Raw genomic sequence first — 25,422 nt, 5'->3', positions numbered from 1 at the left:
ATTAAACCCAAAAACCAGAATGAAACAGATCTAGGAGGGATTCAGTCGCTTATCTACATGTACAGAGCCAACTGTTTGGCAGATGAAAGGCTCTCCAACTTCCACTTTCAGTTGTGTGCTCTTTCTATTAGAACAGTGATTCTCAATCATTTCTGTGCAGGAGAATCACCTGGGGAGCTTTTTCTTTAAACAGCTTTACTGAGGTATAATTGACATGCAATGAATTGCACACACTAAAGTGTACAGTCTGATAAGTTGTAACATCTGTACATGCCTATGAAAACATTTCCACAATCAAATTGTGAATATACCCATTACCCCCAAACATGTCCTCATGCCCCTTTCTAAACTCTCCCTCCTGCTCCTCCCCACACCGCCATTACCTGGGGGACTTTAAAAAACTACAGATGCCTGGCACTACACCTGCAGAGATTCAGATCAGTTGGTTCAGGGTAAGGGCCAAGCATCAACCAGGCGTCCTCAAACTATGGCCCGCGGGCCACATGCAGATGTTTTTGCCGTTTTGTTTTTTTACTTCAAAATAAGATATGTGCAGTGTGCATAGGAATTTGTTCATAGTTTTTTTTAAACTATAGTCCAGCCCTCCAACGGTCTGAGGGGCAGTGAACTGGCCCCCTGTTTAAAAAGTTTGAGGACCCCTGATCAAGACTTTTTAAAGATCTTCAGGTGGTTTTAATGTGCAACTAGGGTTGAGAATCACCGTATTACCCACTCCTACTAATCTCTGCTGAGTTGTATCTTCTGTATTAGTCTCAAGACCTCATTGTCAATGTCACCTGTGGAGCTTTAAAAATATAGACATGCCGAAGCTTCACAGGGTAAAGTTTGTCATTCAGCAGGTCAAGGGGAGGGGCAGAGATTTGATTTTTTTAAAAATATTCACCTGAGGATATTTTCCCATTGATTTTTAGAGCAAGTGGAAGAAAGAGGGAAAGACAGAGAGAAACATCAATGTGAGAGAAACACATCAATTGGACGCCTCCTGCACGTGCCCCAAACAGGGCCCAGGCAGGGGTGGAGCAGGTATGTGCCCTTAACCAGAATCAAACCCAGGACCCTTCAGTCTGCAGGCCAACACTCTTTCCACTGAGCCAAACTGGCTAGGGATTTTTCTTTTCTTTTTCTTTTTTTCCTTTAAACTTTTTTTAAAGAAATTGTGAGAGATTCATACAATGGGACACTATATGTACAATAATGAAAATGAACAAGCTCTACCTATCTGCAGTAACATGGATAATTCTTAATACTGAGGTAAAGAAGCCAGAACAAAAGAATATATTTTGAATAATTCCATTTATATAAAGGTTTTTTGAAAAACAGGCAAAACTAAATTACACTGTTTAGAGATGCATACATAGTAGTAAAATTATTTTCTTTTTTAAAAGAAGAAATAAGAGTTAAGATAGTGGTTTCAGGAGGAGGAAGTTGTGATTTGGAAGTGGCATCTGTGGTTCTGACACTGTTTTATTTCCTGAACTGAGAGGGGTTGCATGAGTATCAACTTTATAATATTTTATTAAGAGAATACATTTAACCTGGAGAGCATTATGTTAAGTGAAATAAGCCAGGCAATGAAAAAAAATATCACATGATCTCACTCGTTTATGGAAAATAAAGAACATTATAACCTGATGAACAAAAAGATAGATACAGAGGCAGTAAAGCACCAAACAGACTGTCAAATTACAGCGGGGAGGCTGGGGAGAGTTGGGGAGGGGGGGAAAGACATCAACTGAAGGACTTGTATGCATGCATATAAGCACAACCAATGGACACAAGACATTGGGGCGGTGGGATGAGGGCATGCGACTGGGTAGGGGAGGTTGGGGGAAGGTCAATGGGGGGGAAAAGGAGATATATGTACTACTATGTGTAATACTTTAAACAATAATAAAAAGAGAATGCATTTATATTTTTATGTACTTTTCCACTGTGTACATTTCACAATTAAAATGTTTTTCAAAAGTGTGATTTGCAGGCTGATTGGGGAACCATGCTGAATTCTAACTACTAGAACAGCTAAACCAGAATTCTCATTTCCTCAGTAATGTGAGTCTCATGAAGCCAAATGCTTTTTGTACATCCTATCTAATAAAGAGGGAATATGCTAATTGACCTCCACACCCTCACAAAGATGGCAGTGCCCACAGCCAATAAGGAGGGAATATGCTAATATGCCGAAACCGGTTTGGCTCAGTGGATAGAGCGTCGGCCTGAGGACTGAAAGGTCCCAGGTTCGATTCCGGTCAAGGGCATGTACATTGGTTGTGGGCACATCCCCAGTAGAGGGTGTGCAGGAGGCAGCTGGTCGATGTTTCTCTCTCATCGATGTTTCTAACTCTCTATCCCTCTCCCTTCCTCTCTGTAAAAAATCAATAAAAAAAAGAAAAAAAAAGGAGGGAATATGCTAATTGACTGCCACGCCCGCAAAGATGGTGGTGCCCACAACCACAAGATGGTGGCGCCCAGTCCCCTCAGCCCCGCTGGGGTGACAGGCACATGGCTGCGCCTGCCCCTAGGTGGGTCCGGCCACTCTGCGAGCCTGCCTCCAGGGTCCTCCAATCCTTTCAGCCCCCCAAGGCCAGCCTGAAGCACAGGCAAGCCTCGGATGGCAGCTGCCCAGCCCCAGGGCCACCCGAGGAGCGGTAACCAGGGCCGGCCCAGGCTTGTGCTGCCAGCAGTGGCAGCAGCAGAGATGTGATGGGGTCATTGCCTTCCCCTGATCGCCAGGTCACCTCCCACCCCTGAGGGCTCCCAGACTGTGAGAGCGGGCAGGCTGGGCTGAGAGACCCCCACCTCCAGTGCATGAATTTTCATGCACCAGGCCTCTAGTTATTCAATAACGCTAATGATGAAGATGATTGATGAATCTGCTTCTGCAGAACTATTTTTACAGATAACTTCAAAAGTGGGCCTTTACCAGACGGGAGTGGCAAGAAATATTCAAAGTGATGCATAGCAGGAACCTACAACCAAGACTACTCTACCCAGCAAAGTTATCATTCAGAATTGAAGGGCAGATAAAGAGCTTCACAGATAAGAAAAAGCTAAAGGAGTTCATCACCACCAAACCAGCATTATATGAAATGCTGAAAGGTATTCTTTAAAAAGAGGAAAAAGAAGAAGAAAGATAAAAATTATGAACAACAAATACATATCTATCAACAAGTGAATCTAAAAATCAAGTGAATTAAAAATCTGAGGAACAGAATAAACTGGTGAACTTAATAGAATCAGAGGCCTAGAATGGGAGTGGATTGATAATTCTCAGGGGGAAAGGGGTGTCTGTGTGGGGAGTATGGGAAGAGACTGGACAAAAATCATACACCTATGGATAAGGACAGTGTGGGGGAGGGGGGGAGATAAGGGCAGAGGGGGGTGGGAACTGGGTGGTGGGGAGATATGTGGGGAAAAAGGAGAAACAATTGTAATCTGAACAATAAAGATTCATTAAAAAAAAAAGTGGGCCTTTAGTTCATTTAACAATGTAATCCACATAAAATAACAATGATATAGCTGGTCAATTAATTGCAATAAGGGGGGCAATGGGAGATACCTATAATACTATCAACAATAAAAATATATTTTAAAAAATTGCAATTAACACTGACATCTAATGAGCAGATGAATAAAACAGACACAAAAGAATACAGCAACTCTTTGTAAGAGATATGTTTAAAACACCTCTAATCTAAGTGGTCACAAACAAAAATGCTGCCACAGATGAGGCATAATTATTGATTTGAAATAATTCAAGGTTCAAATGATTAGAATATATCATCTTTCAAAACTCAATTCACTTCAATATTCAGGGTGACTCTTCTACAAAAGCTAACTGAGTAATGTGATTAGGAACAGATGGAATATATTTCTCTTGCTATTCTAGTGTGTGTAATACTGTTTTCCACATAAATTAAGTTTATATATTAATAGGTGGTAAATATGATTAGCTTCATTTTACTACTGAAGAAATTAAGAACCAGACAGGTTAAACAGCTTATCTATGGTCAAACAGCTAACTGGGGCTTGGATGGGAAGTCACATCTGATTTCCAAGCCCCTATTCTTTTTCCACTATATGACATGGCCACGACTGTGTGTACCTCTATACCTAGAACAGAAATCATCTGTGTACTTGTAGAAGCACACATTCACACACACACTTCTCTCTCCCTCTCTGTCTCTCTTCCTCTCTTCTCCCCTCATGGGAGGGGTGGGAGAGAGAAAGAGAAAAATAGAGAACTGTAGATGCTAGCTAGCTAGCTAGGTAGATAGAGCTAGATATAGAGATATACTTGGATTCCTTTCCCTTTTATTTATCACTTTTGAAAAAGTCCTCACCCCAGGACATACTCTTATTGATTTTAGAGAGAGAGAGAATGGAGGGAGAGAGAGAGAGAGAGAGAGAGAGAGAGAGAGAGAGAGAGAGAGAGACAGACATTAGTGTGAGTGTGAAACATTGATCAGTTGCCTCCTGAACAATCCCGGACCAGGGATTGAACCTGCAATCTGGGTATGTGCCCTGACCAGGAATCTAACCTGAGACCTTTCAGTGTATGGGATGATGAGCCAATTATCTGAGCCACACCGGCCAGGGCTATTTACCACTTTTGGTAATGATTTCAGAAAACACTTCAGGGAGACATTTATAAATCAGAGTAGGGCCAGATTTTTTCACAAAAAAGCATTTTACATTGTCATATGAGGGATTAAGCAATAGTAATAATAAATGTTTTCAGTTAGATTTCAGCCTGGATAAAATGTTTGGCTTATCTGAAAATATCTATATTTTCCAACCAGTTACATCCTTGTATTGTGTTCTTTTGCTGCTATCAACTTGAGAGCAAAGAAGAACCCAGGGCGAGCTAGAGAAAGGGAGAGAAAAACTAAAACAGAATAGAATAGAATAGAATAGAATAGAATAGAATAGAATAGAATAGAATAGAATAGAATAGAATAAACTGGCTCCCTAACACCCAGGTAGTTGAGCAGTTAAATCTAGGTTAAATATAAAGCTTTATGTTTCAATTGATAAAGAGGTCACTAGGCCATTAGGTAACTGGTTCAAACATCAAACATTCTTGCTCCACTTCTCAAAATATCTTGTCACCCCAAAGGTGCTTCTGCACAGCAGCCCCAGAGGTGGCCCCAAAGGCTAGAATATCCATATCAGGCAAATCTCAAGGAAGGATTTTCAGTTACTAAAAATTGAGGGGCAGAGTTCTGTCTGAGATGTTGGAATTAGGAAGAAACCTCCATCAGCAGAGCTCCCCCAATCCAGCAAGGGAGACTTGGAGCCTGAAAAGTTCCTCATGAATGCAGCTGCCAATTATTGTTCCATTCACTCTTTCCACCCCTTCCCATGAAATTTACAAACTGCTCCTCATTTTCTCCCTAGAATCAGAATAGATAAATTTGCACTCGAATTTGTCTTCTGCCAATGTAGCACCACAGGACTGGAGTTCATTCTAGAAACTCATATAGGAGATACAAATGTCTAGTTTATGCCTGTCAGACTGTTTAAAAATAACTGTACCCCAAAGACACATGAGGGTCATAATAGAACCTAATAATAATCCTAACAATAAAAAGAAGAAAAACACTAAAGAGAAGTGAAAACAGGAACTTTCTTAAGACTACAATAACTTACCTGGTCGGTGTGGCTCAGTGGTTGAGCGTTGACCTATGAACCAGGAAGGTCACAGTTTGATTCCCATCATGGCATATGCCTGGGTTGCACGCTAAATCCCCAGTGAGATTTCCCAGTGCAAGAGGCAGCTGATCCATGATTCTCTCTCATCATTGATGTTTCTATCTCTCTCTCTTTCTCCCTTCCTCCCTGAAATCAATAAAAATATATATATTTTAAAAACCTACAATAACTCAAGCTAAAGCTTGTATATGAAATAGCCCTTATCAACATCTGATTTCTGACTTTGAGACAAACCTTGTTGGAAGAGGAACTACATGCTTCTGACCAAGGGCTACAGTTTTACGAGCCTTGAAATCAGAAGTGCTCTCTGGACTTGGCAGCTTTTCTTTTGCAATAAAGCAGCGAGCGTCTCCCTATAACTTCCCGGCCTATACAATAGCTACTCCAGGCAAAGATGGCTTTTTGTTTTGAAGTCTTACTTAGAACAGAGGGGCAGGATAAGAAAAATAAAGGCTTTTAAAGTCAGAGCAAGCAAACTAAAGGGGGTCTTATCCTCTTGGTGTTTATTTCTTGGACCAGATTTCTAACCCTTCTCTGAAGCCCCCTGTTGAGATCAGGGACAAACAAGATGAAAGGGAGAAAGCAGAGGAAAGAGAACAAAAGAACTTCAACCTCAGGGAAAACACAAACAGGGTGAGTCTGTGTGTTTGATTTTGCATCCCCTGGATGTTGGGAGGAGTGATAAGTACACTGAGGAGCTGGGCTTTCTGAGCAAACTGAATCAAATCTCTCAATGTTAGACAAGTGAAAGTCCACAGCTCACATCACAGGCTTAGAGCCGCCGTGGTATTACCTGGAGATGCCCATTTCTCTTCAGGAAAGCAGAGTTTCTCTATCTCTTTGGCTCTGGCATGGCCCACCTGCCACCTTGTTGAGGAGGAGAGAAGGTGGTAAAAGCAAACAAACTCTTGACAGTGTATGGAAGGCTTTCCTCAAGTGTTTCATGTTCCATCTGTTGAACTGTTCGTTATCAGGTCTGCCTGAGCTTATGAGCAAATCTGCCAACTCTATTTTTTTTTTTCAGAGAAAGAAAGGTACATGTTTTAAGAGAAAGAAAGGTAATGGCTGCCTTAGTAATTTTATTCAGATGACAAGAAAAGTCATTCTGAATACAAATGCATGGGATTGACATGGGAAGCGTATGTGCTTGTAAAGGGCAAGACAACCTTTGAAAATCCTCTGCTGGCTGGATCCCACTGTGTGACGGAGCAAAAGATTTTTCTTGACATATCTTTTCTTGGCTCAACCATCTAAACAACTTTTGTGCAAATATCTTAGCCTCCTTTTAATGATCTTTTGAAAGAAAGACACATTTGAGAATCTACTGAAAGCTGTGGAACTTGTCCTGGAAACACACACACACACACACACACACACACACACACACACATACACACACACTTCTACATACAATAATAGGGAATTCATAGATCTACTAGAATGTATACATAGATAAGCCAGGCCCTGGGGCTCCGCAAGGTGCAGGTGACTCTAGACACCTTCCCCCAAGCCAAGGGCCCTCAGCCACCCAGCAGGCAACTCAGAGGTGGTGGTGGGGCCGGGGGCGGGGGAAGCCTGACATGCACAGTGGCCAAGGTAGCCACCAGGGCAAACAGTGGCCTCACGGAGGGTGCAGACCGGGACACCCCAGCTCCCGGTCTGGGAGGTGGTGGCCCAGGGTCTTCGCATCTACTTTCAGAGCACCCCTGGTACTGCAGGTGAGGGCCCGTGGCAGCCAGAGGATGATGGCCCAGTGAGGCGCCAAGGGAAGGTCACGATCAAGTACAACCGCAAGGAGTTATGGAAGCGCCTCAACCAGGAGGACTGGATCCTGGAACAGCTCACTTGCCTCTAGGACTTCCAGGAAGATATCTTGGGGCTGGAGATTTATGTGGATGAAGGACATGAAGAGTGATGACACCCAGGCTGCCAGGGTCAAGGAGCTGCTGGTTGACTGTTACAAACCCACTGAGGCCTTCATTTCTGGCCTGCTGGACAAGACCAGAGGCATGCAGAAGCTGAGCACATCCCAGAAGAAGTAAGGGTCCTCAACCCAGGTGAATGGTGGCTCGGTTAGGGTCCTCTTCCCTACCCCCTGTTTTCCATTTTTGGGGTTTTTATTATTAAACTGGTATGACTAAAAAAAAAAAAAAAAAGAACCTCCTCATGGTCTAGGAGAAAAAATAATTAACATTTATTAGGTACTTATACGTCAGTCACTAAGTGTTTTAAGTAGATTTTCTCAATCATAACTATCCCATAGGGTAAAGACTACTGTTCTTTATTTTACTGATGAGAAAACAATGTCAAAGAAAGTCACTTGCTCCAGGTCAAACAGGCAGCAAGTGGCAGAGCAAGGGTTCAAATCCAGACCATCTGACTTTGGAGTTTCTCCTCTTAGCTACAAAGTCACAGCTGTGAAATGAAACAAATAAAAGTAATTTTTCCCCCTAGCCGGTTTTGCTCAGTGGATAGAGCATCAACCTGTGGACTGAAGGGTCCCAGGTTCAATTCTGATCAAGGACACATACCTCAGTTGCAGGCTCCTCCCCAGCCCAGGCCATGGTCAGGGGTCATGCAGGAGGCAACCAATCAATATGTCTCTCTCACAACAATATTTCTCTCTGTCTTTCCCTCTCTCTTCCACTCTCTCTAAAAATTAATGGAGAGGGAAACCAAGATGGCAGCATAGGTAAACACCTAAATTGCTGCCTCAGCACAACAATTTCAAAACTACAACTAAAAGACAAAACGTCTATCACCCAGAACCATGGGAAAGCTGGCTGAGTGGAAGTTCTACAACTAGAAGGAAAGAGAAAAGAGCATTGAGACGTGCACAAGCGCTGAAAAGCTGAGGTACGGAGGCATGCAAATTGGGCTGGCGGCGGGCGACTGGGTACGCTGCTTTTTTTCAACCCAAAGGGAGACAAGCTCCCAATTACTCTGAACTCCAGTTTCTGGGGAGACCCTGGGGACTCAAACTCCTACGGGGAGAAGCTGGACTGTCTGCCATCAGGTTGGAAAGTGAGGGTGGCTTTCTTGCAGAGGTCTGCACAGCAATCATTGTTTACTATGCTGGGGCATGAGACGCGGGGATGGGGAAACTCGGAGATACAGAGATGGCTGACTGGCAGCAATCTCTGTTTGCCATGCCCTAGCCTAGTGATTCCCTGAGACCCCGCCCCGCACAATCTATAAACCCACCCAAGCTCCACGCAGCAGCTTTTGCATATAAATGGTCTGCCCTATCGCAGCTTAACCTAACAAACTGCAGCTCTTGTCAGACAGCTCCAAAACCTCCAAACCCCAAGCAAAGAGGAGAAAACTGTAGTTCTCACTATAGCTCCTGCTGGGTGGCCTCAGACAGTAGCTGACCTGCACTCCATTGGAAATCCAAAAGCTAGTGTATCAACTGGTCAGTGTGAGACGACACCAGATTTCAACTTCTCACATCCATAAATGACACATTCAAGAGGCAGACTCAGTGAGTACCAAAGCCCCACTGAAACAAGTCCTGCCCCATAAGCGTGTCTCCAGCACAGCAGTTCTTCCATTATAGACACAGCGGGTCCTCACAGCCAAATGGCCTGGAGGTCAATTCCTCCCAGTGTACCAACAGCAATCAAGGCTTAACTACACAAAGACTTTGCACTCAGCCCACAAAGGGGTGCACCAAGAGTGTCCACCTCAGGTGATAGGGGAGGCTGAACCACTGGGCCCTATAGGTCACCTACCACAGAAAACCACTCCATAAACACGGAAGCAGCAAAATGCGGAGACAAAGAAATATGTCACGAATGAAAGAAATGGAGAAAAGCAAACTACTGGACATAGAGTTCAAAACCAGATTTATAAGGTTACTCAAGAAACTTCTAAAAACCGCTAAGAAACTTGATGAGACCTCTGAGGAGCTTAGTAAGAACTTCAAGGACCTTAATGAGAATGCCAAAAAAAAAAAAAATGGAAAAGGACCAGTCAGAAATTAAGCATACACTGTCTGAAATAAAGAATATACAGAAATTCAACTGTAGATCAAAGGACGCCAAGAATCAAACCAAAGATCTGAAATATGAGGAAACAAAAAGCACCCAACCAGAAAAACAAAAAGAAAAAAGAATCCAAAAATATGAAGATAGTGTAAGGAGCCTCTGGGACAACTTTAAGTGTACCAACATCTGAATTATTGGGGTGCCAGAAGAAGAGAGAGAGCAAGATACTGAAAACCTATTAGAAGAAATAATGACAGAAAACTTTCCCTACCTGGTGAAAGAAATAGACTTACAAGTCCAGGAAGTGCATAGAACCCCAAACAAGAGGAATCCAAAGAGGACCACACCAAGACACATCATAATTAAAATGCCAAGGGCAAAAACAAAGAGAGAATCTTGAAAGCAGCAAGAGAAAAACAGTTAGTTACCTACAAGGGAGTACCCATATGACTGTCAGCTGATTTATCAACAGAAACTATGCAGGCCAGATGGGAGTGGCAAGACATATACAAAGTGATGAATAGCAAGAACCTACAACCAAGATTACTCTATCCAGCAAAGCTATCATTCAGAATTGAAGGTCAGATAAAGAGCTTCACAGACAAGAAAAAGCTAAAAGTGTTCATCACCACCAAACCAGGATTATATGAAATGCTGAAGGGTATTCTTTAAGAAGAGGAAGAAGAAGAAAAAGGTAAAGATAAAAATTATGAACAACAAAATGACAACAAATACATACCTACCAACAAGTGAATCTAAAAATCAAGTGAATAAAAAATCTGATGAACAGAATGGACTGATGAATATAATAGAATCAAGGACATAGAAAGGGAGTGGACTGACAATTCTCAGGGGGAAGGAGGTGTGAGGGGTGCAGGAAGAGATTAGACAAAAATCTTACACCTATGGATGAGGACAGTAGGGAGGGTAAGGGCATGGGGTGGGGTGGTGAATCAGGTGGAGGGGAGCTATGGGGGGAAAAACAGAGGAACACCTGTAATAATCTGAACAATAAAGATTTATTTTTAAAAAAGTGAATTCAAAAAAAATCAATGGATAAATATCCTGGAGTGAGGATAAATAAATAAATAAATAAATAAATAAATAAATAAATAAAGTAAAGTCTTTTTTTCCACACAGACTATGATTATAGCAGCTTCCTTTTTTGTGTGAGGTTTGGGAGGAAGCATGTGGATGATTTGCCTCTCCAGAGATCTCAGAAAGTAGGGATAATAAGGCACTGGGTGAAGGAAAGATGCTTGGCCAAGTAGTACAGACCGACTACTAATCCTATTCATGGCACAAAACAAATACTAGGCAGGTCCTCTACTTTGCTTCCATAGACTAGACCTATGGCACTGACATTAGCCGTTGAGTTTTGAGATCTTGATCCAGTAGTTGACATTAGTCCCAGAGTCTCAAACCTAGATACCTACAAAGGCCAGGAAAGTGATGCAAATGTGAAATGCAGGCTAATGTAAGACAGTGAGCAGTGGAGGGACCATGACCAACTGGAAAGTGTGTGTCCTGTCTCAAGACATTCAAATTTAAATAACAAAAATCCCGTGAGGACCAAACACAAGACATTCAGCCTGTGGGCCACAGTTTGTGACCTCTGAATAGATAGTTTCCTTCCCACTGTCCAAGTATTTCCAAGTCAGGAATATAAGGAATGCAATCTGTAAACCGGAGACACCAGCTAGCCCGTGTGACAGGCTGTGTTAAGGTAATTTCCATTTCGCTAGAACCATGTTTTTATGTGCTGGTCAATGAAGCAGTAGGTCACTAGAAGAAAGATCCACACACCAGAGAGGAAAAGGAGACCCCTCAGGCAGTAAGTGACAACACACATCACATACCTCATACATAGGGCACATTCAAGGTCGGTTGCGTCAAAAGAAGGGAGTGGAATACTGACAGCAGGCAGGTTCCCCAAATCAGCAGGAGGTTCTGTGATTTAGAAAACAGTAAGTCAGAGCTGGACCAACCTTGTTTCACAGACAGAACTTGTGAGGCAAACACACACACACACACACACACACGCACACACAAAACCCCACACAATTATTTTTTTCAGTCTGCCACTCTCACCTCTTCTGGGGGCTTGATTTATTGGCCACCTGACCCACTGAAAATGGGATACCCTGAAGTAGACTCTCGAGATGTCCAGAAGCCCCACAGAAAGAGAAGTGCAAGTCAGGGAATATCCAGAAGCCCGGTGGACTTCATTCAAATGCAAAAGGCACCTCATGCAGCAGGAGCAGCAGCGGCAACTCCATGGACTGAGCCAGGCCTTCAAAGCTGATAGTGACTCTTGGCACTGCCCACCTCTCTGGAAAAGCTATTGGGCTGCAGCTGCTGCTTCTCAGATGCCTGCCTACAGAAACACATCTGGGAATGAGCAGAGTGTGGCATGATCGCACAGCTCTGGTCTTCTGTTCCTGGAATAGGGATGGGGGTAGGGAGAGGTTGGCCTGGCAGGAAGTGACACCATCAAGGGCATTGGATATCATTACTTGAGACTGTGCTTGACCTTATGCCTTGGCTTTCCATTACAATTATTCTTGAGCACTGGCAGTACGCTGGGAACTATGCATGTTCTCACAGAAACTTCACAGCAATCCTGAGGTGCCACAGCCAAGTTCCAGAGCTGGGCCACACACCCAGAGCCTAAAGAACCCTCATATGGACAGCAAGTAACCTTCTTATACTGGGGAGCCCAGCATCTCCTCCAAGGCCCTTTAGCCCTGGGTAGAGTCAGTACCTGGCTTACAGACTTTAGTAGGAACATCTGGGTCTTTGGGTTCAACTTGAAAATGTTTCCTTTTCTTTTCCTGGCTTTTACCAGTCTGGCTGGACGCAGCTTCTGGAGAGGCAGGGTACCCCTTCTCCTCTTCTTCCTGGTCTTTCGTGGTGCCTTGCTGCCCATGCCCCTTTACTTCCGCAGGATTCATCTGGATGTTGCAGTCCCCACTGGCTGCTCCTTCCTCCTGTTTAGAACAATGGGGGAGTTCCTCATTTTCCTGGTGGAATAGAGAGCCAAAAGTCAGAATCTACTAGGGATCAATACTGCCCTCTGATATTCCCACCAAAGGAGACAGAGAGAGAACTTCACAGTCCTGAGTGGACACATGGCTTAATGGGGAAGGGGCAGTCACAAGGCATATTTCCCACTTCTGTCCACACAGCATCAGTGACAAAGGCATTCCCATCTTGGGCAGAGTTGGGGGACTTCCCTAGGCAAGGACAGAAAGGCATGTAGGGGAGAGATTCCTTGGGCAGTGGTGAAGGGGAGAAATGTAAGATGTAGTACCAGTCCCCTCTCCTATCCAGATCATTCCCCAGTTACTACATTAGGGAAACCAAGGCATGCAGAGAGGGTAGATCCTGTCACTCAGTGCTTCCTCTCATTCTACAGCCCAGCTCCACAAGGACTTTTGGGAAGGCTCTGGCACAGGTGTGTCACAGACTTGCAGTTACCTCATGCTCCAGCTATAGGTTATGCTGCTCAAATGAACTAGGGTCCAACTATTCCCTTCACTAGTCTTTGGGGGGGATGTTGAAAAAGAGGAAAAAATCATTGGCAAAATGATCAATAATGTCTCTAGTCTTTTAAAGAATGTTTGTCCAGGGTTACCCATTTTGGGAACCCTCCCCAGGCGGGAGTTTGTATACACTTGCAATAAGTTCCCACGCCTTTGCTTAAAAAAAAAAAAGAAAAGAAAAGAATGTTTGTCCAGGAGAGGAATACTCAAAAATGGACCTAGAAATATGTCCAACAATACCTTGAGAATCCCTCTCTATTGTAAACCCATAGTCTACAGGTCAAAATGCCATGTTCTTGTTTCCCCTCCAATCCCTACCAAAAACATTGGTAGATAGATGAAAAATGAGAGCCATAGAACTGGGAGAAAACAATGAGGGGAAGAGAAAAAGGATGTGGGCTTTCTCAGTATCCAACCTGGGGAGTTCAGAGTTATTTGATTCTGTGTCCTTAACTTTCCATGAGCCCCAGGCATTGGCTACACAGGAGAACACTGATTTGCAAAGCAAAGTGAGCACTGTTCCACAGCTGGCTCTCACTGGAAAGCCAGGGGTGCTCTTTTTTCTTCCTTTTGGAATGAGGAGCAATTAGAAGCCACTCCAGGCACTTAAGTTCAGTGTTAGTGTTCTCAATCATGTAATCATGACCTCAAACAATTATTGAAATGCACTAGGGCAGTGGTCGGCAAACCGCGGCTTGCAAGCCACATGCGGCTCTTTTGCCCCTTGAGTGTGGCTCTTCCACAAAATACCACGTGCGGGTGTGCACTTACAGTGCGATTGAAACTTCGTGGCCCATGCGCAGAAGTCGGTTTTCGGCCTGGGTGAGTCTATTTTGAAGAAGTGGTTTTAACGCTGAGCCACACTCAAGGGGCCAAAGAGCCGCATGTGGCTTGCGAGCCGCGGTTTGCCGACCACTGCATTAGGGGTTGTCTGATTTCAGGAGATGCTCTTTCAGTTCTGCCTCCACGTCCCCCTCTTTTTTTACTTGGACACACCTGCATTTTATTCCTTCTCCTGAGCAGGGAGAGAAGCAGGGAAATGTAGGATTTCCACCTGCCAGAGAATCTAAAAAGCCACGGAGATCCCAGGGCTTACATACAGGGAAGAACACAGGGCACAAATGCAGTGGGGACTGCAACCCCAAGGGGCTGAGGCAGTCAGCACTAAACTCTGCCTTCAGGGCTGGATTTCTGAACCCCAGCTGCTGCCCACTTGCCCTCGAATGTGAAAGCCAGGATCTGGAACCCATCTCTCCGTGGTTCTGTTCCCTTGTTTTCAAAGAAAGGCACATATACCTTCCTCCAAGGACCTTAACCCTTCCCAAATCACTTCCCTCTTTCTTCTCAGCCTCCAATATGTACCGGAAGTCTACTTATGTGTAAGACATGGTGCAGGAAATTACCTCCACTTGGGGATCAAATGGAGTTGTCTTTACACAAGGAACTCAGCTGGTGCTCAAAGGCCAGCAGCTTGAACAAACAAAAAGCAGGAAAGGAGGATCTTTATCAACCCAGGCTCCACCCCTAGGCTGATAAAGCCACCTCATTGAATGGCTCCAGTGGAAGTTGACCAATTCCTTTCTAGTTCTATCAAATCTCTCTCATCTGGATTTAACCAAGAACTGAAAAATGAATGTAACAAATCATAAACCCTGGGACCATGCCTGAAATCCAGTTTTTATCATTAAGAAATAACCTTCTGCCCAACCAGCGTGGCTCAGTGGTTGAGCATCAACCTGTGAACCAGGAGGTCACAGTTCCATTCTGGGTCAGGGCACATGCCCGGGTTTCAGGCTCAATTCCCAGTGTGGGGCGTGTAGGAGGCAGCTGATAAGTAATTCTCTCTCATCATTGATATTTCTCTGTCTCTCTCCCTCTCCCTTCCTCTCTGAAATCAATAAAAATATTTTTTTAAAAAGAAGAAATAACCTTCCAGCAAAGAACATAACCAGTCCATTTCTTATTTCTCAGGAACCGAAGTAAGAGAGGTAGGGCTCACTCCCCAGGTTTGCCCACAAAACAGCCAAACGAAGCGTCACAAACGAGCTGGGTGAATTGTTTTACCTGTGACAACTTTGGTAGATTATGGCTGTCGCCTTCAGTAGCCATTGACTCTACTTGTTCCTTTAATCTAAGCTGAGGTGCCAACAGCTTCAGGATATCGGGAGAATGTTCCTGAGACTCCCCCGGGACTGATGGTGAAAAGAAACTAAGGAGAAGCTGTGACATAAAACAGAAGACTTCACTACTTAAGTTTCTAGAGGTACTCAGGTGAAGGGAGAGGGGGAGAAAAGGGTAGAGGGCAAAGGTTGCAGGGCAAAACTCTAGGGATGAAGCCTTGGACCAGACAGACCAGGGCAGACCAGGGCAGACCAGGGAAGGGGGCCTTGCTTCACCAAATCACCCAGGAGCTTATTAAAAGTCCAGGTTCCAAGTTCCCATGCCTGGCTCCCCAGATCTGAAGTATGGTCCAGGAATCTGCATTCTGAAAAGGCATTCCAGATGCCTCTGTCACCCTAGTCAAACTTAAAGGGCTATCACTGCAGTGCTATCTTTCCATAGAAATAGCTGCAGTAGGATTAAAAAGCCTGTGTAGGAGGAAAGAGTCAAAGAGGTGAAGGCAGGAGACAAAAACATCAGCTGGGGGACCTAGAGCCATGTCCATAACACCCCAGTGGGTAGAAGTCTACAATTGTCTTTTAGGTTCTGATATTTCTTTCCTCTGCCTGCTCATTTTGCTCCCTCTTTCCCCAGCCATCATCCCTGGGCCTTTATCCCCTCTGCACTGAAGTGTTAGAAAAAGCAGAAGCCAACCTTCCTTCCTCTTTTCCCAGCCTCTCCTCCCCCATTCTGACCTTTACTTTCCAGAGAAAGTCAAGGAACTTCAAGTACTAGTACTGGGGCAGACTGGTTCCAGTGTGTGGCTGATTCCTTTGCAACTGCATAAGCCCATTGAGTGAGAAGATCCAGAATGGATTGGACTCAACAATGGGTGTTCTAGTGCAGGCTGCATCATTGGCTGCCCACATTCTTGCCTCAATGTGCCAGCAGGGATTGTGAATACACATGTGTATATATTGTATATAACACGTAACACAGGACAGATCACCTGGCTTCCAAAACACATTCAAGTGTTTCCATCCAGAGCCCCCTACAATGTTTGGAGACCCAGTAAAGGATGCTCCACCCCCTTGCTCAATCAGGGTATTAATTAATCAAGAAAGCCTAACAGGAACTCTGACCAAACTCTCCAGTTTGATTTGCTCCCTTGCTGTTCACCCCCCCCCCCGCCCTGCCCCGCCCCCCAGTTCCTTCATATAACCAACTCTGCTTGGCCTTCAAGGCTCAGCTCCAGGGCTGCGTTCCCCTGCTACTCCAGTCTCCCTGATGTCACTTATCCTTTCATGTTCTCCACTGTACCATAATATAGCACCTTACATGACACAGTCTTGTGTTAGCCTCAAATTATACCGTAGACATAAGTCTTTCTCTCTAACTAGACGAACAGCTTCTGGAGAGCACAGGACAGATGCCCAACAGATACTCGTCACACTAGATGTAATTGAATTAGCATACTTATCCATCCCAGGGCCTAGGGAGAGGCCTTGGGTTCAGGCCCAACGTCCTCAGACATCCCTTTTTTCCTTCTATTTCTGGGGACCCCACTTCCCAGATCTAAGTTGGGAAAAGAATGAGGTGGAAAGGCATTCACAGTGCCTAGGGTCATAAATGCCAGTTTTCAGAGCCCTCTCCTCCACAGAAGCCAAAGCTGGCTCTCAGAAGCCCTCCTGAGTGACCCAGCAGGACCAACCCATTTCTGAAGCAATCTCCCTCACATTCTCCCCCAAACAGCGTGATGTTCTTCAATAGCCGCCAAACAGCACTAAAATGTGAGGGTAAAAGTGCAGAGTATGGTGCAAGAGAGCGGAGGCAGAAAGGAGAAATGGAAGGAAACAAGGCAGAAACAACAGCAGCTCTTCACTTTTTCCCTTTACTACCTAAGATCTCGTTCTAGGCCTTCCCAATGACTTTAGAAAACAAATGGTGGGGCCAATTTTCAGTGGGAATAATCATTCCACATAAATGAAAGTCAAACCCAATTCACTGTCAGCCTTCAAAAGGCTCAAATGGGTCAAGAAGTGTGTATGTGTGTGTGGGGGGGGAGAATCTGAGGTCTGTGAGTGTATAAGGTAACTAATGCCCAATGAACCTGGACCATCTTTGTCACATCTGAAAATGGAACAATCTGGTAAGTAAGCACTGCTGCAGGCCCTCAGTGTTCTTAAGTGGATGCCATGTCCTTGTCACACTCAGTGAAAATTTGCCCCTACATTCTTGCCCCAGCTTCAGAACTCCAGAACACTCATTACGGGCATAGGCTCCTATTGTCTGGCATTTATATTACATTGGGTAACACATGCAGGGTTGTAAGGGCCTTGAGACAGACACTGTGTCTTATGCCTCTTTGAGTCTCCAGATCTTAACACAACTTCTTGCCCTATTAAGTTAGGTAGCCCCTCTAAAAGCAGCTGGAAAAAGAGGTCAACATAACTGATGATACCAGACCCTCTCAGGCCACCTGTGAAATGTGCAAATGGGAGTAGAGAAATCACTCATGGCCCTGGTCTGGTAGATCAGTTGGTTAGAACGTCGTCCCGATATGCCAAAGTTGCAGGTTTCATCTCTGGTCAGGGCACATACAAGAATTAACCAACAAATGCATAAAGAAATAGAAAAACAAATCAATGTCTCTCTCTCAAATCAATCAATACTTTAAAAAAAAAACTCTTTAAGAAAGCACTCATCCTAGGACCTGACAGCTGCCTCTGTTGACCTTCACACAATCTGTCCCCAGAGTCAAGGTTCTTCTAACCAGCTTTGTCCATCCACTGCAGAAATGATTGGTCCCATTGCTACTCCATCCAGCCCCAGCAATGAGTGCTGAGACTCTGAGCATGTCCCCTCAGGACAGCAGGAAGTGGCTAGAAGGCAGACTCTGGAAACAGGTAGAGTTGGCTTCAAATGATCTTCCACAAATCACTAACTGTGCAACGTCACAAAAGTCACCAAGCCTGACCTAGCTGGTTTGGCTCAGTGGATAGAGTGTCGGCCTGTGGACTGAAGGGTCCCGAGTTCAATTCCAGTCAAGGCCACATGCCTGGGTTGTGGGCTCAATCCCCAGTAGGGGCCATGCAGGAGGCAGCTGATCAATGATTCTCTCTTATCATTGATGTTTCTATCTCTCTCTCCCTCTCCTTTCCTCTCTGAAATATATATATCATGCGACACCAAGCCTCAGCATCCTCATCCATCTCATCTGTAACATGGGGATAAATAACAGCACCTACCCCCATAGAGATGTTGTGGGGATTAAATAACATCTTCCACAGAGAGCCCTAGTTCAGTGCCTGGTGTGCATAGGATGTGCTCAATAAATGTTAGCTGCTATTATTGTTGTTGTTATTATTATCCACACCATGGACTACACTTAAGATTTGGAGGATCCACCAGTGCTTCTCTCAAGAATACCTTGTCCACTTCCCAAACCATGGAAAAGCAACTCCCCAGAAAAGAAATCTGTCAGAGGCAGAACCTCCAGAGCTCCACTTCCCCTAGCTCATTGATTTTTCTAACCATTCGTTTCTTGAGCCTTCAGCAACCAGTCCTGTCTCTTGCTCTCTTTCTTCATCACTGCTCTGCCAAACCACAATGGAACAGAAGTACTTGGGTTGTGGTGGTGAATTGGGAGCTGGGCACAAGGCGAGAGCAGAGGCTACCACTGAATGTCCAACTTCAGGCCAATTAGCCAGACACTCTGAGAGCACATTGCAGAAGAGTAAGCAACAAAGTCCAGGGAATGAGGATGCTTAAGCCTTTGCTAATACTCTCAGTACTTCATGCAGCTTTTAAAAATAACCACATTCTCCTGGGACTCAAGCGTTGGAATGCTTGTTTGGATTATATTGTAATGGTCTCTGACTTATATTTGTGAGACAGTATATGTGTTTTATTTCTAGCAAAGGAAATGAAAGTTGGAGTTGTACATATGGCAAGTGAGATGGGGGCCAGCATCCTTTATGAGGAGCTGGTTTCCCCGTGTGGCTGGTGAAGCTGTGACTCGGTCAAAGTGAAGTTCTACAGCTGCAGGCAGCCCTACACCCCTGGCTTCTTGTCAACAGCCAGAATCTTCTCAGTGAGCCTCCATCCCCATGTTAACTTGTTTGCATTTATTTTTGTCTTGTGTTTTTTCCCCATTGACAACCCTGAGTGAAAGAAGCAAGAACATTCCTCATAGGCTCCTACAGAAATGTAGCAACTGCTCAATCTGATTGTACACCCTAAGAGGACGGTGACTTGGGGGCAATCAATTAGAACTTGTGTCTCCCTCTTGTCCCCTTAACCCAGGAAGCCATGCACTCAAGACCCCAAATGCCCTAGAAGACAGTTCCCTCACTCACCTCCCTGGAGAAGACAGTGAGGTGGGAACCCATTGGGCATCTGGACCTGATGTCATCTCAACTCACCCTTTGGGATTCAGATCTTGCTCTCCTGTTCTTTCCATCCAGTGAAACGCAGTATAGAAACTCTCTTAGTGCTTCCTCCACCTTGCCTAGGGTGGCCAAGGCTTGCGCCTTTCTGAAGTGTGCCTGGAAGAAAACTTTAGCATTCAATCCCACTCTTATTCACCCTCCTGACACTATTCTTCTTAACACTCATTAACTTCATAGGTATTCACTACTGCCTGAAGCATTTCCAAGGGTTATCTTATACACAGCCCTATCGTGCAGGCAACTATGACAAACCCTGTTAAGTAGGAACTTTGAATATCTCCATTTTATAGATGAGAATATAAGGCACAGGGAGGCTAAGTAATTAGTCCAAGGTCACACAGATGATAAAAGTAGAAGAGCTGGGACATAAACTCAGGCAGTCAGGCTCTCAAGTCTATGTTCTGGAGTCACAGAGCCCAGGCTGCTATGCAGGTCATCAATGGAGAATCAAATTGGGGAAGAATCCAGTTCCCTTAAAGACCCCTAAGTAACCCTTTGTCAAGGGACCCGCAATTTTGCAAAGCCTTCTCCTAGGTCTGCTTGAACTCTAATGCCCCATACCCCCAAGGGCGGCAGCCCTTCTGGCCATTTCCTTTTATAGCATAACCCTTTCCCATCCCACACTCACCTTAAAGCCCATTGGGCGGAGCTTACATGCTATTTCTGCATCATGCAGTGCATCCTCATGCGACTCCAAGGTGAAATAAATTTGTGACCGGTTGCTATAAAGTACATGGTCATTTGGTGCTGCCAAAATGAGAAAAAAAAAACAAACCCTCATTAATGGCCCCCAGCATAAACATGTAAATCCTGTATGAGGATGGATCTTTCGCAGATGGCAAGTTTTCTAGGACTTTCCCCCTGGGGACCCAAAGGGTCATGCTCAATTTCTAGCCCTAATGTTATCCTGCCAACCACATTCCCCTTCAGCCACTATGGGTCTGAGATGCCCCAGCTGTAAAGAAGGGATTTTTGCCCCTATATGAAGCAGATCCTTAGAGGGCCTGTGGTGTCAGGGGTGCTTTAGTGACTTTGACATGGAGAAAACTCTGGAATGGGGCTATATGGGGCTAGCTATATGGGGCTAGCAACTGACAGCCTGGCTTCTGAGTGAGGTATCAACGATAAGGAAACAGGCCAGGAAGTGGGGAGCGGGAGCTGGCTAGATGTGACCCCCATCATGGCTACCAGGAAAACAAGCTCAAGTTAGTCTTCTGGTAGCAACAGCAACATCTGTGTAGAAACCCAGCACATATAAAGTTTCTCTAAGAAAATGGAAATGTATTTGCAAGGCTCCTTCCTCTCATTATACACTGAGTGGCCAGCTTATTATGATCTCTGAACACATAATAATCTGGCCACTATATATTAGAGGACTGGGGCATGAATTTGTGCATTGGTGGGGTCCGGCCAGCCTGGCCAGAGGGAGGGGACATGGGCAGTTGGCCGGCCTGCCTGCTGGTTGAACTCCTGGTTGAGGGGACAATTTGCATATTAGCCTTTTATTATATAGGATATACACTGAGTGGCCAGATTATGCATTCAGAGATCATAATAATCTGGCTACTCAGTATAGATGGCCAAATGTGAATGAACCTGGACAAGGCTTCTGAGAATAAATTGAGATTGGCTCTCACCAACAGTCTGAATCACTAGATGTCAGGGCTGGGCAGGCCTTTAGAAATCATCTGGTTCAACCAACCCATTCTTCAGATGAGGAAAATCAAGCCCAGAGAGGGAAAGACATCTTCTGAAAGTCACACAGATAGCTAGTCAGACTTGTTAACTGTCCAAACTTTGCATCTGGAGTTTCTTTTTTTTCTGAAGGGCGGTACAGTATTTAGAACAATGAGGAAGAGAGCGTGGCCATTTTTCAGTACAAAGATACTCTTTGTTGGAGAGGCCCCTTTCCTCCTAGAAGGGTGAAGTGGTCTTGACATTTTCACCCTGACTGCTCTGACCGTGCAAGGAAAAAAACCAGAAAAAACTGGCCCTCCTGGGATGGCTGGAAGGAATGGAACCTCCCTTGGAGAGCTGGGCTTAAGAGGCCTCCACCTGTCTCCTTCATATTGCCCTGCTCTTCCCCAGGGACCAGACTCCAACTTCTGTTTCGGGAACAGGTTTTGTTGGTTTTTCCCTCAGGGGTGTGCTGAGGGTTTGTGTGGGTGCCCATTACTTGCTCTTAAGACATTAGGAAACACTTTAAAGTCTTCTCCATCTCTTCTTTTCTGCAGCACATGCCAGCCCAGTGGAAGCTCAGTGTGTTTGTGTGAGCACAGGGTGTGTGTGTGTGTGTGTGTGTGTGTGTGTGTGTGTGTGTGTGGAGTCCCCATCTCCCTCAGGTGCCAGTCTTGCCCAGTCCACTCTAGTTCCTCCCCTACTCCCAATACCTGTTGCCAGTTCTGGTTTAGGCTCCTCCACACATGGAGACTCCAGCCCAGCCCCTCCTCCACCCATGGAGTCCCAGAGTCCTGTCTGCCCAGCCCTGCTGCCTCCTTCCTCCCCGCATGCTTCACCAGACACCATGTCCCACCAGCAGAGCTCCTGGCAGCCTGCCCGAACTGGGCAACAGCAGCCAGTGGCTCAGAGGCCACTTCCTGGGTTCAGCTGTGGGGAGGAGAGGGTTGGGGAAGCCTCTCCCTGCGGGAACTCTGGAGCCCTAGTAGGGCCACGGGCATGGGGCTGCCCACCTTGTCCTTGAACCTACAAAGCCCACCCATCTGTCTCCAGGCAGCACGAGAAAGCGGGACAGAGGCATGTCCCCTTCTCAGCTAGCCCACAGCCCTGGGATTCCTGAGCAGTTTCCAGGCCAGGACGCAGCAGCAGACTGGGAGGGGAGGGGGGCATCTATTTCAGACAGGGATCCTGTGATAGGAAGCGGTGACAATGAGTCACAGGGCAGCGGGGCACGAGCGCTCTTCCCTCCCCCCGCCCCCCCATGCTCGCGGGATGGTTTCCGAGGCGAGCGTGGCCCACTTTGGTTACCTCAGCGGTTACACAATCCCGCCCGCCCGTCCGCCCGCGCGAAGGAGGGGCGGCCCAGCCAAGGCTGCTCGCGGCCCTTATGCAACCAGTGCTCTCCTGACCTAATTCCACGCCGGACCCAGTCCACCCGGAGCCGCGGCCCCGGAAGGGACACCTCCCGGCCGCAAGGGCGGCCCGGGCTGGTGGGACAGCAGACGCAGGTGCCTAGAGAACACCTGGGGCTGGCGGAAGCCCAGCGGAGCCTGTGCGAGGGTGGGAAGGGTGCAAAGTTTCCCTCCCGGCAGGGAAGGTGCAGGCAGGTGTAAGCGGGAGCCCAGGCGTGTAGAGACATAGGGAGAAGGAGAGAAAGAGAAACAGAGTCGGTGACACTGAGCAACAAACGGAGTGACAAAGGTGCGAAAGACAAACAAAAGGAGAGACAGAGCCAGTGTGCCACCAACAGAAACGGAGATGCAGAAACACGAGCTAACAGGACACACAGAAAAAGACGAAGAGCAACAGAGCCAGAGAGGCAGAGACACAAAGAAAGAAAGAGAAATTGGTAGGGGCAGAGGAAAAGTCCAGGAGTGAACTCCAGAAACCCCTCCCCCACTCCGGTCCCGGTCCATCCCGTGGTCCCCTGAGCACTCCTGGCCCTGGACCATCCCCCACCTCCCTGTGCCTTCATTGCCAGGAGATCTCGGTGGGCTCACCTAGTTTGACCGCTTCGTTGTACTTGAGTAGTGCCGCCTCCACCTGGCGCTCGCGGTACAGCCGGTTGCCCTCGTGCCGGAGTTGCGATGCCCGAGCTCGAGCAGGGAACAACTTGCCAAGGAGACCGCTGAGCACCACATTGACCCGCAGCGGCGGCGGCGCCTGCTGCCCAGCCCGCCGGGCTCCGCGCGCCCTCCCAGTGGCCACCATCAACGCGGAGAGCTTGACCCCGCACAAAGCACAGCGCCTGTCGGCTGCCCGCCCGCGTTCCAGGCACACTTTACAAAAGGTGTGGCCACACGACAAGGACACGGGGTCCCACAGAAACCCATGACACTTCCGGCACTTGAAGCCATCCCACAACTCGGTGGCCTCGGTGGCGGTTGCCACCCCTGCCTCTTCCGCCCCCACCACACAGCTCGCAGCGCTGCCCCCGACCGCCGGCACTGGCGCCAGCTCCTCTCCTGTCCGGATGTTCTCAGCCAGGCAGCGCACCAGCTGCTGCAGTTGCTCAGCCACCAGCTGCTGCCGCTCCGACAGCTGTCGGTATACCTCGAGGGCTTCCCGGAGGCGCCCCCCGGACGCCAGGGCGTCTGCCTGTGTGAGCAGGACTTTACACTCGGTCGTCGAGGCCGGAGGAGGCTGCTCTGGCTCCCGCGTCGGTAGAGGTGAGAGACCTTCTGTAGCCGCCTCCGGATGGCCCGAATCAACACGGGTCACTGATGCCGCCGGCTCCGCCAGCTCTAAGTTGTTGCCCGCGAGCTCAGCGGGCAAGCTCGGCATCTGTTCAGCCTGAAATAAATCCATTAAAGGAAGGACAAACTCAGGAAGAGGCGTCTAGGGGCCGGGGACCCAGAATGGGGAGCGGTGGCTGGAGGGAATTGGGGCTGCCACTGCTGTCGCGCTGCCGCACACCGGTTCCTGCCGCTCCTCCAAGAGCTCCATGCCGGCCGCCTCGCGCCGCCTAATAACTGTCTTGTCTCAGCAAAGCGTTATATAAAACGTCACCACGTGACGCGCCGCCACGCTGCTCATTGGCCAGCGGCAGGGAAATTGTTACAAAACCAGACAGTTTTGTAAGAGTGTTGCGCTTGGGTTTTTTTGGCTTAGTTTTTCTTGGCTTCTTTTTGAGGTTGTTTGTGTTTACACTAAGTCTTATTTCCCCCTGGCAATGTGGTTTCTTTTCGGACGAGGGGGGAGAGGGAAAAAAAACAAACAGTGTTTGCTCTAGGACTCTTCACTCCAAACTACCCTATCCAACCTCCAACTTGGCAGCAAACAGATCCATTCGCTAGCGGTCCTCTCAACACCCTCTTCAACCCCACCCCTTCCCCCCGCGTCCCTCTCCCCACCTTCCCTAACCCCCAGGGAAGGCCGGTACCTCGAGGAGCACAATCCGCTAGGTCTTTTGGGACGCCCAAGTCTCGTCCTTCTAGGGTTGACCACTGCTGTCTGCAAAGAGAAACGGGTTAGGAAGGTCTCCGGGAAGACCCTCACCCCTGTTCCGGCCCCCTGCCGGCCTTCTCCCGAGAGTCCTACAAAAGTAGTGAATACAGATATCCGAGGGCGTTTGGTATCCAGTTCTAGAAGCGTCATGGAACGCGGGTGATGTAAAAGTTCTGTGGCTCGAGCTCAGCTGTGGGGGACGCGTGAAGATGTGCTCACCAGCTCGCGCTGGGAGGTTGGCGACCTGCGTGCCCAGGCTCTTCACCTCTTTCTCCCCCAACGCTGGAATCTGGAGAAGGACTTGGCCGGCCGCGGGGGCGGGGGGGGGGGGCACCCGCTGGATGGGTGCAGCCATGAGGACTCTGCCTGCGGGGGTCTGTGGGTACTCTGAGGGGCGTGGGAGCACGGCGGGCGGAGAAGGACCAGAGAGCACCACTCCGGAGAAAGTCTTCTAATCCTGGCTTACTCCAGCGGCCAGCC

At 47.0% G+C, this 25,422-nt stretch overlaps 1 protein-coding gene and 1 pseudogene across 4 annotated transcripts in view; one reads left to right on the top strand and one right to left on the bottom strand.

Moving 5' to 3' along the window:
• Positions 1-24,449, bottom strand: part of LONRF3 (LON peptidase N-terminal domain and ring finger 3) — a 36,247-nt gene extending 11,798 nt beyond the window's left edge. For 2 of the 4 annotated variants that reach the window (XM_008156831.3, XM_054725245.1), the window contains exons 1-5: positions 23,496-24,449; positions 20,447-20,565; positions 19,792-19,914; positions 12,487-12,745; positions 11,582-11,672 (exon numbers count right to left, since the gene is read on the bottom strand). In XM_008156831.3, the coding sequence (XP_008155053.2) occupies positions 11,582-11,672; positions 12,487-12,745; positions 19,792-19,914; positions 20,447-20,565; positions 23,496-24,303 (1,400 nt within the window). In that variant the 5' untranslated portion in view covers positions 24,304-24,449. Of the gene's footprint in view, positions 1-11,581; positions 11,673-12,486; positions 12,746-15,331; positions 15,488-19,791; positions 19,915-20,446; positions 20,566-23,495 lie in introns of all 4 variants that reach the window. The other 2 variants (XM_028133109.2, XM_054725207.1) reach the window with 2 other exon arrangements.
• Positions 822-7,775, top strand: LOC103299984 (protein phosphatase 1 regulatory subunit 14B-like; annotated as a pseudogene).
• Positions 24,450-25,422: the final 973 nt, after the last annotated feature.

The sequence above is a fragment of the Eptesicus fuscus genome, chromosome 1, assembly GCF_027574615.1.
Source record: "Eptesicus fuscus isolate TK198812 chromosome 1, DD_ASM_mEF_20220401, whole genome shotgun sequence".
Taxonomy (NCBI): Eukaryota; Metazoa; Chordata; class Mammalia; order Chiroptera; family Vespertilionidae; genus Eptesicus; species Eptesicus fuscus.
Note: the sequence above shows the minus strand (reverse complement) of the source record. Positions and strands in the feature narration are given on the sequence as shown.